The sequence below is a fragment of the Meriones unguiculatus genome, chromosome 14, assembly GCF_030254825.1.
Source record: "Meriones unguiculatus strain TT.TT164.6M chromosome 14, Bangor_MerUng_6.1, whole genome shotgun sequence".
NCBI lineage: Eukaryota > Metazoa > Chordata > Mammalia > Rodentia > Muridae > Meriones > Meriones unguiculatus.
The window spans coordinates 12,246,858-12,264,023 of record NC_083361.1 but is presented as its reverse complement, the minus strand read 5'-3'; the positions used below and the strand labels follow the sequence as shown (position 1 = coordinate 12,264,023).

The window sequence follows — 17,166 nt, the reverse complement described above, 5'->3', positions numbered from 1 at the left end:
CCTAATCAAGGGAACAGAGACTGTTTCTGACATGAACACAATGGAAGGCCCATGATCTCCCCTTACCCCCGAGGTAGGAGCAGCCCTGCTAGGCCACAAAGGAGGACTTTGCAGCCAGTCTTGAAGATACCTGATAAACCAGTATCAGATGAAAGGGAAGGACTTTCTCCCCTATAAGTGGACATGTAACAGGGCAGGGAGGAGATGATGGAGAGAGGGTGGGGTTGGGAGGGAAAGAGTTAACATGATACAGCAGGGATGCAAAGTTAAGAAACTGTAACTAATATTAAAAATAAAAATTAAAAGAAGAAAATTGTATACTAAAAATTACAAGCTACTTATATAACAATGAAATTATTAGTATGGCTATTGGAATGCATTTTTGATATTAAAAATATTTTAATAATTCAAAAAGAGGAAAGAATATATAAAGTTTATTAGGAGATTAAATCAATACTTGAAAATGAACAGTTTATATCAAAGAAGGATGTGAAAATTCAACATGATAAAGTTGTTGTGCCACCAATTCTTAAATTCAGAGTGGTTTATGCACCAGAGAGCAGAGGTATATAAAGAACATGTATCCTGCTCTACATAGAAGTCCCCAGAGAAGCTTGATATATAGTTAGAAACTAATTACATAAACAGTACACTGTGGTTTTCAAACATGAACAAAATAGATGGCTCTCACACTAGAACACTGTAAAATTGGAAAAGAATAACATCTGACAGAATGAAAATCATATTATATTGCATAACATATGTTTTAAGTGGTATGGAATATGAACTCAAAACTTGTACTATGCTGTTATCATAGAAGATATTTATTTGAACTATGTTTTGTGAGGCTTATTATTTTTTTAGAATGTATTTTGTCCCTGATATGTTGAAGTGAGTTCTTTTCTGGTCTCAACAATATAATATAACACTTAGGGGCAAATATGAAGCCAAGGAGTGCTGCACTGGAAGCCATGATGGCAAAAACTTCCATAGCCACCATGACTTTTCCTTTAGTGCTGTGGTAGACAGGGAGGAAGGTGACCCAGACACAGAAGAACACCAGCATGCTAAATGACAGAAATTTGGATTCATTGAATGAATCGGGTAGATTCCTGGACAAAAAGGCCATGGTATAACTCCCAAAGGCCAAGAAGCAGTGATATCCCAGGACACAGTGGAAGGCAAGAGCTGAGCCCTTGTTACACAAAATGATGATGTGTTCATGTTCAATATGATCATCATGGTCAATGAATGGAGGAGAGGTTGCCATCCATATTCCACAATGAACAAGTTGGATCAGAGTACAGAGAGGAATGATGTAGTTTGGGGCCCTTGATACCATCAGCCACCTCACAATTCTCCCTGGAAAAGTAGCCTTGAAGGCAATGACCACAGTAATAGCTTTGGCCAACACAGTGGCAAGAGCCACAGTAAAGGCAACTCCAAATGTTGTCTGCTGCAGGATGCAGGTGGCTGTGTTGGGCCGGCCAATAAAGTTCAAAGAACAGAGGAAACAGAAAGTGAGTGTGATAAGCAAAATGTAACTGAGAGCTCGATTATTGGCCTTGACAATGGGCGTGTCTCTGTGTTTCACAAACACCCCAATAACAATGACTGTGACTGCAGAGAAGCACAGGGCTATGCTGGTAAGAGCTATTCCCAAGGGGTCTTCATAAGCCAGGAAGCTCACTGCCTTCTGGAGACACTGGTTCTTCTCTGTATTTGCATAATGGCTTTCTGGACACTTCACACACTGATCCACATCTGGTTAGAAATGAAGGTGAACATGAGGACATGTTGAGGTGCTCCCTTTTTTAATTTTTTTTATCTTTCTTTATTAATTACACTTTACTTATTTGTATCCCTCCGTGTTTCCATCCCTCCTCTCATCCCAATCCCTCCCTTCCTCCCCCCTCTGCCTGCATGCCCCTCCCCAAGTCCACTGATAGGGGAGGACATCTTTTCCTTCCTTCTGATCCTAGTCAATTAGGTGATCCCTTTTATTCTGAGACATTACTCACTTCGTGTTCATGAGATTGACACAGAAGTCATCTTCTTTTGTTTCCTCAGGGACATAGTAATGAGTCCACTGTTGTGAATTACTTCAGATTCATAGAGCACACCTTCTTCCTTAGATATTTCCTTTAGTAGTTGTGTTCAAATATAATAGGTTTTAATCCAACCCATCTTTCTTTGCTACCATCATACACCCTTCTTTCCCTCAGCTTTCACTCCTGACTTAATGTGCTTTCTATCTTTTCTTTTTACATTTTGCTAACTGCTGAGTCCAGTCAATGCTGCTGGTATATATATGCTTGGGATGACCTGAGTTGATACACACACAGACTTTCAAGGTCTACATTCTTAACTAAAGTGATGTCTATCTTCAGGTTGCCTTCCACTGCTAGTAGGTTTTTCACCAGCCCTTTTATCTTCTTTATAGTGTTTGAAACTGAATAAATCTAATGCCTTTCCTCTCTTTCCTGCCTTTTGTGACTCCTTTAGAAGTAACTAGAATACTAAGTTACACTGTGTAAACCTACCTGGGCCCTTGTATCACCTCACAAATTACCTTAATTAATCGTGACATCGTGTCAAAATATCCTTTATGAATTTGACCTGTGAAATTTACATAAAAGGAAAAATGTTTTGCACTAATTTTCAGATAGTGCTTTTTGCACACGTAAGTCATAATTCAATTTACCTCTTTAAAATTCCTTTTAGGTTCAAATTCTGTTCATTCTCTGCCAGAAGTTTAGTGATCAGACTTTATTACATTAGTGAATGCTCAAAAAACACCCAATGAAATATTTCATGACATTTAGGAAGATACACATTAGAGGAATTGGAGGACTTTAGGAAACAGTTACATATTACTCTTCAAAGTTTGTACATGTTATGTTTGACATAAAATATATGCACCATGATTTATGTTATATTGTAACTATGTCCAATTCTATATTTCTTAATCACTGAGCTCATCACCAGATTTTCAATTTTATTTCATTAATAATATTGAATTAATATCTGTCTTTTGAAAAAATAGTGTCAAATTATTGTACAATTATCATTCAACAATATTTTTAAATTTGAAATCTTTAGCCATTCTTTTTTCTAAATATTCATTTCTATTATTTATTATATATACAATGTTATTTTGTCTCTTTTATTTTTTAATTAAATTTTTATTTTTTATATTAATTACTGTTTATTTATTTTGTATCTCAGCTGAAGCCTCCTCCCTCATCTCCTTTGCTGCCCCTCTCCAAGTCCAGTGATATGGGAGGTCCTCCTCCCCTTCCATCTGAGTCTAGCTTATCAGTCCAATCTATGAATTCACAGCACTTGAGACAATGCAATAAATGTCTGCAGGCTTAAGCAGACTAAATTCCAGCATAGAGTGACAGAAGTTTTGGCAACTGAGAGCTATTGGGAGGATAGTCAGTTTTCTTTTTCAGGGTGTTTGTTTGATAACCCTCAAGTGATATCCACAAGCCCAAGAGCAGATGAGCATCGCAGTTTAGATAGGTTAATTACACAAATTTGGGTCATTAAGGAAGAAAGAATGGATGTAGGAAAAGTGGTAGGTGTGAATATAATCAAAATACATTCTAAAACTTATTTAAAGAACTAATGAAAATGACAAAAAACATCATTAAAGTGAGCTGGGAATAATTACAGTGAAGGTGCAATAGATCTAAATCTCATATAATTCTTAAAAGAGATTGAAATGCAGTTTGAAAAACATCATTCTTTGATACTAAGCAAATATGTGTTAAATGGGAAATGAAACACACTATTACATACATGGGAAATTATTTTCTACAATGAATAGTGGTAGTAGTTCACATATATAAATCAAGTAAGATTTTTAATTGCTATGGTGAGCTATTTCAAGAGTATGATAATGAAATATTATATCTAAGTTCCTAAACAAAAGGAGGAAAATATTTATATCTGACTTCTATTCAGATAATTTTCATTTGTCATGATATTAAGGAATCTTGGGTAGAAAAATTAAAGCTTTTCTATAAAACCTTCCTTTACCTGTCTCATTAGAAATCTCATTCTCTGCACAAGGAGTGCAGTTGTAGCAGCAAACAGCCTTGCCCTCCAGGGTGGCTTTCCTGAATCCAGGCCCACAACTCTCACTGCACACGGACTTAGGAATCTAAGAAGAATAAGGGAACATTGTCTAAAATTTACAGTTTTAGGAAAATCACAGTAAAAGGTTTTTTTAATATTATGCAATGAATGTTCAAGTATTATTGTTAGAAATATAGAAAAACATTTAGAAATGTGATATCCTTCAGAAGGCAAACCTGTTTAAAGATTAGTCTGAGTATTATCACAGAGTTGGAAAATTTCGAAGCTTAATGAGTGGGACAAATTTTAGAAAAGTAGGTCATTGGGAAAAAAGATATAGAAAGGCATAGGTTCTCTCCAGACTGATACAGCCTTTGTATTTACTGACTACTGTGTTAAGCAGCATTACTTTCAACATTTTGCTTACTTTAAATGTGTGTGAACAGATAAACTCTATCTCTGGTTCCATGCCTGTTTCCATGGCTACCCCTTGCTGTCATGCTGCTATCCATAGTGGACTCCCATAACTCTGGAATCATAAGCCAAAATATATTTTCTTCTTAAAGTCACCTTTGGTCATGGTGTTTAATAAAAGCAATAAAAAGTAATTTTATATTGTTTCATAATGTTAATACCAAATGAGAGATTTTCTCAATCAGATCAACCTATGAGACATTTTGGTGACTGTAAAACCATCCATAAAAGTGTCCCAAATTTGTGTCAAGTTGAAAAAAAACAAACCCTTATATGAGAGAACTTTGGGATTCATTTAACACTAAATATTTCCATTGATCTGAATGAAGGAAGGGGAAAAACCATTATGCAAATATTTTTGTGATAATTTATGCTGGCAATTGGAGAGTGATGTTCCTTTTGTCAGACAAAAAGTGTCATTATGTCAATAATCATAATTTTATTATCAACTTGAGATTGAAGCCTTGACAAAATATATACCCCACCTCTGAAAATATTTCTGGCCATTGTATCATATGCTCAGATAATGATAACTGTTTGCCCTGAGGAGCATTTGCAGAAAAAGTTCCTATTTTCTTCTTTAGTCCAAGACCCTTTGGAAAATTCCAAAGGTTAAAGATGTTATACTCTTCATTTAACTTCTCTCTCCAATATAAACTCATGTTGTCTCTCACATGAATGTCCCTCAGGAAAGAGTTAAGCTGAAAAAGATTCATGAATTTATATTAAACTGTGTCCAAGAGGTAGAACAGAACCTGTGCTATGAAATATCTCTCATTATTTTCAATCTCTGATGTGAAATTCAACATTAATTAAGGTTTAAATGATGTGGAGTAAATAAAAGCCTGAATTAGTGGGCTTCTGAAAGAGCATTCCCCTTCAAGAGAAAATTTTGAACCAAGATCACATAGTGAATCCATGACTGCTGACTCATGCATGCATTAATTCCTTTTAAAGCTAGTCAGACGAGCCAAGATGGCGGCGCCGGGAGAGCATTGTGTCTGAGAAGCGGGACAGCACTCTCTGTGCAGCGACCAGGAGACTGAACTCTGGGCCCTAAAACCACAGCGATCTCGTTTCCCAGGTGAGGGGAGGCTCCTATGGCGTGGGAATCGGTCAGGTCCACCCTCGGGCTGCCCAGCCAGAACCCGGAAAAGATCCCGGGTAACACGGGGAATGGGTCTCCAGCCAGAGCCTCGCGCCTACCTGTCCCCATCACTTTCCCAGGCTGATCGGTGGGCACAAGGGTGCCAGAGACTGGGAGTCCAGGTGCAAGAAAACCCCATGGGGAAAGAAAGTTGTGAGTCTGATCATGGGTCACCCAGTCTTTCCCTGGAAGGTTTTGCAGACCACAGGTACCCAACGCCATCACAACTGAGCTCCTGCCATGTGCTGAGAGTGGCTGCATGCCCAGCTCACCTGTACAGACAAGCTGTGCGCCCCAGTGCAACAGAGACTTGGAATCCCTGTCCAGAGAGGGCCACACAGGGAAGGAAGAAACCATGCTGTTGGGTCACCTAGGCTTTGCCTGGGGAAAATGGAGCCGACCCCAGATCACAAACAGGCGAGTAGGCCCAGCCATCATGGATCACAGCCCAAGCAGGGAGCACAGAGTTATTGGGAACCCAGCTCTCACAGACTAGCAAGCCGGCACATAATCCGCCAGCCCAGAGGCCTGCTTTGTACTTGTACTACTTTGCAGTAGTTGGTACTACTCCTTACAAGAGATGGAAGAAAGAATTTCAGGTATGGAAGATACAATGGAAGAAATAGATGTATCTGTCAAAGAAAATGTTAAATCTAAAAAATTCCTGACACAGATAATTCATAAAATTCAAGACAACATGAAACAACAAAACCTAAGAATAATAGGAACAGAAGAAAAAGAAAATTCCCTGCACCAACGCCCAGAAAATATTTTCAACAAAATCATTGAAGAAAATTTCCCCAAATTAAAGGAGAGGCCTATAAGAATACAAGAGGCCTACAGAACACCCAATAAATTAGACCAGAAAAGAAAATCCTCCAGCCACATAATAATCAAAACCGTAAGTATACAGAACAAAGAAAAAATACTAAAAGCTGCAAGAGAAAAAGGCCAAGTAAAATATAATGGCAAACCCATTAGAATCACACCTGACTTTTCAACAGAGACTATGAAAGCCAGAAGTGCCTGGACGGATATCACGCAGACCCTAAGAGAACACAGATGTCAGCCCAGGCTACTATACCCTGCAAAACTCTCAGTCCTCATAGACGAAGAAAACAAGATATTCAATGACAAAAACAAATTTCAACAATATCTAAAAACAAATCCAGCATTACAGAAGACACTTGACAGGAAAATACAACCCAAGAAAACTAGCTACATTCAAGAAAACACAGGAAATAAATAACCTCACTACAGTGAAACAAAAAGCAACCAAGAACATAAACTTATGACCACAGCCATCATCAAATTCAAAGGATCTAACAGCCACTGGTCATTAATCTCTCTCAACATCAATGGACTTAATTCTCCAATAAAAAAATGCAGACTAACAGAATGGATGCATAAACAAAACCCAGCAATCTGTTGTATACAAGAAACAAACCTAAGTCACAAAGATAGACATTACCTGAGGATAAAGAGATGGAAGACGGCTTTCCAAGGAAATGGATGGATGAAGCAATCAGCAGTAGCCATTCTAATATCTGATAAAATAGACTTACAACCAAAATTAATCAAAAGAGATGGGGAAGGACACTTCATACTCATCAAGGAAAAGTCCACCAAGAAGACATCACAATCCTGAACATCTATGCCCCAAATACAAGGGCAACCACATTTGTGAAAGAAACATTGATAATACTTAAACCACACATAGATCCCCACACACTAATAGTGGGAGAGTTCAACACTTCAACACTCTCAACAAAGGACAGGTCAACTAAACAGAAATTAAACAAAGAAACAATATCTCTAACAGAGGTCATGAATCAAATGGACCTAACAGACATTTACAGAACCTTACACCCAAACACAAAAGAATTTACCTTCTTCTCAGCCCCTCATGGAACCTTCTCCAAAATAGACCATATAGTTGGTCACAAAGCAAGCCTCAACAGATACAAGAAGATTGAAATAATCCCTTGTACCTTGTCTGATCACCATGGAATAAAGCTGGACCTCAACAATAACAGAAATAGGAAAAAGCCTACACACACATGGAAACTTAACAACTTGCTACTAAATGACAGCTGGGTCAGAGAAGAAATAAAGAAAGAAATTAAAGTCTTCCTAGAACTCAATGAAAATGAAGACACAACATACCCAAACTTGTGGGACACAATGAAGGCAGTGCTAAGAGGAAAGTTTATAACACTAAGTGCCTTCAAGAAGAAATTAGAGAGAGCGCATTCAAGCAACTTAATGGCTCACTTAAAAACCCTAGAAAAAGAAGAAGCAGAAACACCAAAAAGGAGTAGACAGCTGGAAATAATTAAACTCAGGGCTAAAATCAATCAATTAGAAACAAATAAAACTATTCAAAGAATCACTTAAACCAAGAGCTGGTTCTTTGAGAAGATCAACAAGATAGACAAGCCCTTAGCCAAGCTAACTAAAAGGCAGAGAGACAACATCCAAATCAACAAAATCAGAAATGAAAAGGGGGACATAACCACAGACACTGAGGAAATCCAAACAATAATTAAGACTCACTTCAAAAGTCTATACGCAACAAAATATGAAAATCTAAATGAAATGGCCAATTTTCTTGATCGATTCCACTTACCAAAGCTAAATCAGGATCAGGTAAATCAATTAAATAGTCCTATAGCCCCCAAGGAAATAGAAGCAGTCATCGAAAATCTCCCATCCAAAAAAAGCCCAGGACCTGATGGTTTCAGCACAGAATTCTACCAGACATTCAAAAAAGAGCTAACTCCAGTTCTCTTAAAACTATTCCACAAAATAGAAACAGAAGGAACATTACCAAACTCATTCTGTGAAGCCACAGTCACCTTGGTACCTAAACCTCACAAAGACCCAAGTAAGAAAGAGAATTTCAGGCCAATCTCCTTTATGAACATTGATGCAAAAATACTCAAAAAAATAATGGCAAACCAAACACAAGAACTCATCAAACATATCATCCACTATGACTAAGTAGGCTTCATCCCAGGTATGCAGGGGTGGTTCAACAAAAGGAAATCCATCAATGTGATCGACCATATTAACAAACTGAAAGAAAAAGAACACATGATAATCTCCCTAGATGCTGAAAAAGCATTTGACCAAATCCAACATCCTTTCATGTTTAAAGTATTGGAGAGATCAGAGATACAAGGGACATATCTAAACATAGTAAAGGTGATATACAGCAAGCCTACAGCCAACATCAAAATGAATAGAGAGAAACATAAAGCAATCCCACTGAAATCAAGGACAAGACAAGGCTGCCCACTTTCTCCTTATCTCTTCAACATAGTTCTGCACTTTCTCCTTATCTCTTCAACATAGTTCTGGAAGTCCTTGCTAGAGCACTAAGACAGTTGAAGGAGATCAAGGGGATAAAAATTGGAAAGGAAGAAGTCAAATTATCACTATTTGCAGATGATATGATAGTATATGTGAGTGACCCCAAAAACTCTACCAGGGAACTCCTACAGCTGATAAACACCTTCAGCAAAGTGGCAGGATACAAAATTAACTACAAAAATCAGTAGCCTTCCTGTATACAAAAGACAAAAGGGCTGAGAAAGAAATTAGGGAAACAACACCCTTCACAATAGCCACAAATGACATAAGGTACCTCGGAGTAACCCTAACCAAGGAAATTAAAGACTTGTATGAAAAAAAATTTCAAGTCTCTGAAGAAAGAATTAGAAGATATCAGAAGATGGAAAGATCTCACATACTCACGGCTTGGCAGGATTAACATAGTAAAAATGGCCATCTTACCAAAAGCAATCTACAGATTCAATGCAATGTCCATCAAATTACCAACACAATTCTTTACAGACCTGAAAAGAAAAATTCTCAACTTCATATGGAATAACAAGAAACCCAGAATTGTGAAAACAATCCTCTCCAATAAAAGATCTTCTGGAGGTATCTCCATCCCTGATCTTGAATTGTACTATAGAGCAACAATTTTAAAAACTGCATGGTACTGGCATAGAAACAGAATGGTGGATCAATAGAACCGAACAGAGGACCCAGAAATAAACCCACACACTTATGGACACCTGATCTTTGACAAAGACGCCAAAACTATATAATGGAAAAAAGATAGCATCTTCAACAAATGGTGCTGGTCCAACTGGATGTCTACATGTAGAAAAATGAAAATAGATCCATACTTATACCCCCGCACAAAACTGAAGTCCAAGTGGATCAAAGACCTCAACATAAAACCAGACACATTAAATCAGCTAGAAAAAAGTGGGGAATGCCCTAGAACTCATTGGTACAGGAGAAAACTTCCTGAACAGAACACCAACAGCACAGGCTCTAAGAGCAACAATCAATAAATGGGATCTCATGAAACTGAAAAGCTTCTGTAAAGCAAAGGACACCGTCATCAAAACAAAGCAACTGCCTACAGATTGGGAAAGTATCTTCAACAACCCTTTATCTGACAGAGGACTAATATCCAGTATATACAAAGAACTAAAGAAGCTGAAAAGCAGCAAACCAAGTAATCCAATTAAAAACTGGGGAACAGAGCTAAACAGAATTCAGAATTGAGGAATATCAAATGGCAGAGAAGCACTTAAAGAAATGATCAACCTCATTAGCCATTAGGAAAATGCAAATCAAAACAACACTGAGACATCACCTTACACCCATCAGAATGGCCAAGATGAAAAACTCAAGTGACAACACATGCTGGAGAGGTTGTGGAGAAAGGGGAACCCTTCTCCACTGCTGGTGGGTATGTAAACTTGTACAACCACACTGGAAATCAATCTGGCGCTGTCTCAGACAACTAGGAATATAGCACTACCTTAAGATCCAACCATACCACTCCTAGGCATATATCCAAAAGAGGCTGAAGTACACAAAAAGGACATTTGCTCAACCATGTTTGTAGCAGCTTTATTTGTAATAGCCAGAACCTGTAAACAACCCAGATGCCCCTTATCTGAAGAATGGATGCAGAAATTGTGGTACATATATACAATGGAGTATTACTCAGCAATGTAAAATCAGGAAATCATGAAATTTGCAGGTAAATGGTGGGACCTGGAAAGGATCATCCTGAGTGAGTTGTCCCAGAAGCAAAAAGACAACAGGGTATATATTCACTCATATAGACATTCAACATAGGACAAACCCACTAAAATCTGTGCATCTAAAGAAACTAAGCAAGAGAAAGGACCCTAACTAAAATGGTCAATCCCCATCCTGAAAGGCAAAGACGATGGACATCAGAAGAAGAAGAAAACAGGAAACAACCTAGGAACCTGCTACAGAGGGCCTCTGAAAGCCACAAGAAAACAGGATACAAACTAGGAACCTACCACAGAGGGCCTCTGAAAGCCTCTGCCCTGCAGACTATCAAAGCAGATGCTGAGCCTGATGGCCAACTGTCGAGCAGAGTGAATGGAATTTTATGTAAGAAGTGGGAAATAGTAAGAGCTGGAGAGGACAGGAACTCCACAAGGAGAGCAACAGAACAAGAAAATTTGAACACAGGTGTTTTCCCAGAGACTCATACTTCAACCAAGTACCAGGCATGGAGATAACCTAGAACTCCTGCACAGATGTAGCCCATGGCAGTTCAGTGTCCAAGTGGGTTTCCTAGTAATGGGAAGAGGAACTGCCTTTGACATAATCTGATTGGCCTGCTCTTTGATCATCTCCCCCTGAGGAGGGAGCAGCCTTACCAGGCCACAGAAGAGGACAATGCAGCCACTTTTGATGTGAACTGATAGACTAAGATCAGAAAGGAGAGGAGAACCTCCCCTATCAGTGGACTTGGGGTGGGGCATGCATGGAGAAAGGGGAGGGAGGGTGGGATCTGGAGGGGCGGAGGGAGGGGCTGATGGGGGGATACAAAATGAATAAAGTGTAATTAATAAAAAATTTTTAAAAAAGTTAAAAAAAGCTAGTCAGACAAGATCAGGTGTGTTCAGGGTGGTATGGCTGTAGAGAAGATCATCCTGGGTGAGGTTACCCAGAAATAGAAAGATACCCATTGTATATACTCACTTGTAAGTGGATATGAGCCATATAATATAGGATGAACACTAAAATCTATAGTCCTAAAGAAGCTAAAAAACAAGGAGAACCTCAGGGAAGAGGCTTAATCTTCATTCAGAAGGACAAACAGGACAGATTTAGGAAGTAAGTGAAGACAGTGAGCAAGACAGAAGTCTTCCACAGAGGGCCTCTGACAGACTCTACCAATTAAGGTATAAAAGCAGATGCTTAGACTCATTGGGCAGAGTAGAGGGAATGCTATGGAAGAAGGAGGAGATGGAAAGACCTGGAGGAGACAGGAGTTCCACAAGAAGACGAACAGAGCCAAAAAATCTCTGGGCTCAGGGGTTCCTAAAGAGACTGATGCATCAACCAAGGACCATTCATAGAGAAGACCTAGCACCTCTGCTCAGATGCAGCCCATGGGCAGTTCAGTCTCCATGTGGAATTCCCTAGTAAGGGAGCAAGGCTTTCTGACATGGACTCATTGCAGGCTCTTTGACATCTTCTGCCTGGCACAGTGGTGTAACTAGACCACACAGTAAGAGGATCCAGGCAGTCCTGATGAGACTTGATAGTCTAGGGTCAGATAGTTATGAAGAAGGGCCTCCTCTATTACTTGAATAGTGGAGGGAAATAAGGAGGGTGGAAGAGCATAGAAAGGTGAGATAGGAAGGATATGAGAGCCAGGATACAAAGGTAAATAATAAATAATAATAATACATTTTAAAACCCAGCAAAACGTATTTGCTTTCAGAATATCTTCAGGGGTCCATTGTGTAAAATGACAGTATTGGTGTTTAATTGTAATTAAAAGGCATGCTTTAGGTACAAAACTACTGTCACTGGTTCAGTTAAATGTGCACCTTTATTTCTTTTATGAGAGATATACATAGGAAAAACACTGACTTTTCTTATTGCACCTATTGTTATGAAAAGGTTGGACAGCTAGATATTGTTGGCATAAACTTGACGCTGATTAAACATATTTCTTCCAGGTCTCTTTCATCCAATTCCTCAGCAACATATTCTTGAGACTGCCTTGATGTAAAAACTTCTGCGATTCTGGGTAACATATACTGAATTTTACAGTATATAAGATAGTATCTTTGCAAAATCTCTTATGTCACAGTGATGATATTAAAATATGATGGAAAGAATATTACCTGCCAAGGGAAGAACTCCATCTCTTTTCCGTTTTCATATGGCTGCATTTGTACTTGTTTAAGCCTCATCTCATGGAGACTGTGAGCCACAACATACACAGCTCTGTATATATTGTAGCTCTCTTCACTCATGGACACATCAAATACGTGTCTAGGTAATACATTTAGAGAAGCATTGGCTTGACAGTTGTCCAAAAGTTGACAATCAATTTCAGAAAATGGGCATCTGAAGAACAAATACCACATTTTAGGAAGATAAATGTCTTCTGGGTATCTGTAAGGAGTAACTGTTTGAATGAAATTGGTAAACTCAAAAGTTTCCCTGTAATGGTGGGTAAAAATGAGGCTCCCATGAAATGAGTCTAACATAAAATAATCAGCATGAGAAGTAACATCTTGTTCAAAGTTCATGATCCACACTTTCCATGTCAATAAGTTTTGCCCAATACTTCTCATCAGACCTTGTAAAGAATCAATGTCACCATGAATAATTATCACATTTGCAGATGATTCCTGGATCTCATCAATAAATTTCCAGCGCTTGTTAAAATATAAAGTCCATGTGGTTGGTATCATCTTCACAAAAGCTGTGCAGATTCTTTTTCTCTCCATCTCATCTCTGAAATCTGATAGGATTTTATTCCCTTTGTGGTCATCTGGGAGGATGAGACCAACCCAGGACCAACTAAAATGAGTCAGCAAAGAGACAATGCCAAGTGAAAGAAATGTGTCCTTGGGGGCCATCTGGTAGAGGGAAGAATACTGACCTCGATCACTCAAGCTAGGATCATAAGGTCCAAAAGAAAGCTGAATCAAATTGGAAAGAAGAGGAAGAATATTAATATCAAACACAATAATGGTCCTAGGGCCAAAGATGACAACAGGGGGAAAATTCTCATTTCAAAGGCAAATTCCACTTACACAATTTTGCAGAAAGTCTTACCAAGCCTGTATGCTTCAAGGACCTACCTGATTTCATTCAATTCACATTCCATTCTTTCAAGCAAGAGAAATATGGCATGATCACCATGTCTGGGTACTGGCGTTAATAGTTGAATAATTCAAGTATTCCCCTTTTAGTTTTCAGACACTTATAGTATATATTTAAAAAAGCCTGATTCCCAGGTTTCATCCTTAACATTTTCTCACCTGAGGAAATTTAAAGAGTTGTAGCAATGTCCCAATGTAGGCAGATGTTGTCCATGATGTGCCTGTGAGTGCAGCAATACAATTTCTCTTTTTACAGTTGTAATTAGGTAAAATGTAACTTTGACTGTGTGCTGTGAGCCACATACAGGCATTCATAAGAGTGTCCTTCTCCGTGAATCGGACATTGTAGAAATCAAATCCAATAGATATGTTGGGTAAAAGATTGGGGTTCCCATTGATCTCCTCAATGGCAAATACCATAGCCAGAACAAACTGGTAATTCTTAAAATTATACCTGTGAAAATAGCACAAAATAAACAAGAGGAGAACCACATAGAGCACACGTCTGCATATTTAGTCTAATAACTTTTATATTTCAACTTTGTTTCTACAAAAAGTGTTTTTTAGTTTTTTTCACCATGAAGAGATAGATCTAGAATGGGCACCTCTTTTAAGATTCGGCAAGATCCTATATCATTACTAGTCATTACTTGTAATTCCTCAAAGAATGCTTTATTTTTTATTGATAGGTACAATAAAAATTTGATCTACATATCAAAAATCAAATAGCAGATCTACTGATATCTGATATTGGCCTTTCATGCTCTTTAATCATTAAAAGTCAATATTTCATTATTTTTCAAATCCGTTTTTAGTAACAATGACTTAATTAAGTAATACTCCAAGGTTAATTTATTCTATACATGGTCACTGCTGCCATTTCTCTGACACTAGCTTTTGTGGAGATTTTTTGAGGCATCCTGGAATTGAGCATATAATATACTGGCATTCAACTTATAGAGAAAATCCTGTATCTGCATCTGTATTTATATGATTAAAAGAATATAGTATGACACCTGTTATATGTTTATCCTTCTGTATAATTGTGATGTTTGTGTATGTCACTTGTATGCATCTGTGTCTTCCTATATGTACAGATTTGTGGAGATCAATAAGTATGAATGCAAGACAGGACAACTTCCAGATTTAGTTCTAGCTATTCACATTTTCACAAATATTTTCTATTATTTATTTATGTGTTTCATTAATTATGTGTTTGTCAATTGCTTATTTGTTTGCTTGTTTGCCTGCCTACCTGCTTGCACAAAAATTCCTACCTATCTCTCTCTGGTATGTCCACTCAACAAAGGCTCCCGGACCATATCTGGCTCCTCAATTCCTGTTTTTAGACACATTGCATATGTCTCCAAGTGGGTTCCCTAGTAAGGGGAACTTGACTGTCTCTGACATGTAGCTGGCTCTTTGATCACCTCCACCTGAGGGGGGAACAGCCTTACCAGTCCAAAGAGGAAGACAAAGAAAACAGTCCTGATGACACCTGAAAGAGTATGATCAGCTGGAAGGGGAGGAGGACCCCGCAACTCATTGGATTGGGGGAGGGGATAGGAGAAGAAGAGGGATGAAGGGTGGGATTGGGTGGGGATGGGAGGGCTACAGCTGGGATACAAAGTGAACAAACATAGCTAATAAAAAAGATAAAACAGATAAAAACATAGAATACCACATTGCATATTTCTCTGCACAGAAAACTTCTAGAGACTCTTCTGTTTCTGTTTCCTGCCCTTCATGTGATTATTAAATTATAGGCATGTACTCATATATTTTTGGGAGATTTTCACTGAAATTTTCACATTTGCACTTGCAGTATTCTCCTATCTTAACCACCTCTTCACCTGTATAATAATAACTCATGTGACAAAATATCTTTTATTCTGAAAGGTCCCAAATCCACACTTAGAGAAAAGCATGATTTCATTTCACGTCAAAATGTGTTGATCACCCAAAAGGATTCATTAAGCTACTATTGTGTAAATTGTTCTTCTTTCACAAGGCTTAAACATCTTAGCTGAAGAGCAGTGGAAAGATTTTAAGAAGGAAGGCTATGAGTAACTGCTATGAATGATTCCTAGACACAACGGAGAAGTAATGCTTATGATCTCATGGTACGGTAACAACAAGTAAAAACCTGTTCATTCTCAAGTGAGACAAAATACCAGCCTGGACAGTAGAAGTAGGCACAAATGCAAACGAGGAGAAAAGAGGGTATTTGTCCTAGGGTTTTCTTGCTGTGAAGATCCACAATGACCATGGTTACTCTCATAAGGAAAAACATTTCATTGTGGCTAGCTTAGTTTCAGAGGTTTAGTTGATATTTATCATTGGGGCTAAGCTTGGCAGGGGTCAGACACACATTGTCTTGGAGAAGGAGCTGCTAATTCTACATCCTGAATGACACACAGGAGAAGACTGAGATACACTGGACAGACCTGACCTTCTTATACCTCTAAGCCCAACAAACAGTGACACACTTTCTCCAGCAAGGCCACACCTACTCCAACAAGGCTACACTGCTTAATAGCACCACTCATTATGGGCCAATCATTCAAACACATGAGTCTGTGCCAGTAATTTCTATTCGAAACACCATAGTGTTGGAACTTGATAACTGTGGGAGAGGAAGAGTCAGTTTTCTTCAGTCATCTGTCTGAAATGCTCAGTCTTCATTTAACCCTGTTAAGCCAATCATATTTTAGGATGGTTCCACCCTCATAATACTTAAACAGACACAGTTGACTTGACTGCAGAAAAAGAATTAAATTTAAAATTGGGCAGGGAAATAGATGAAGACAGAAAAGTTGAATATAGATCTAGATGGGAGATTTGTCTATGTAATCAATATAACGAATTGTTTATAAATGTAAATATATTGTGGTTATGAAAACAATATGAGGTGTAGCAGGAGAATGGGTTCAACATTTAAGAGTGTCTCTTTCCAGAGAACTCAGACATCATATTAAACAGGCTGCACCTATCCAAGACTATGTCTCCAGAGGATTCAACACCCCTGCTGGCCTTTTTAGTCATTACCATAAAAGGGTCATACAGTCACAAACAAACACACTCAAGTAAATGAATAAATAATAGTCTTAGTAATGAAAATAATATGAAAAGTAGCAAATGGGGTACTGAAATATAAAGAGAAAACAAGATAAAAAACATGGCAGCTGGGTTATATACTCATTGGTCCTGCTACCTATTTGTATGTATGTTTGAGATTTACTATTATGTCATTTTTGA

The 17,166-nt window shown here is 38.2% G+C and overlaps 1 protein-coding gene across 1 annotated transcript in view; it reads right to left on the bottom strand.

The window, feature by feature from the left end:
• Positions 1-811: 811 nt before the first annotated feature.
• Positions 812-17,166, bottom strand: part of LOC110541144 (vomeronasal type-2 receptor 116-like) — a 30,616-nt gene continuing 14,261 nt past the window's right edge. Inside the window, exons 2-6 of the mRNA XM_060366195.1 lie at positions 14,068-14,362; positions 12,919-13,725; positions 5,046-5,261; positions 4,048-4,171; positions 812-1,764 (exon numbers count right to left, since the gene is read on the bottom strand). Of these exons, the coding sequence (XP_060222178.1) occupies positions 812-1,764; positions 4,048-4,171; positions 5,046-5,261; positions 12,919-13,725; positions 14,068-14,362 (2,395 nt within the window). The remainder of the gene's footprint in view (positions 1,765-4,047; positions 4,172-5,045; positions 5,262-12,918; positions 13,726-14,067; positions 14,363-17,166) is intronic.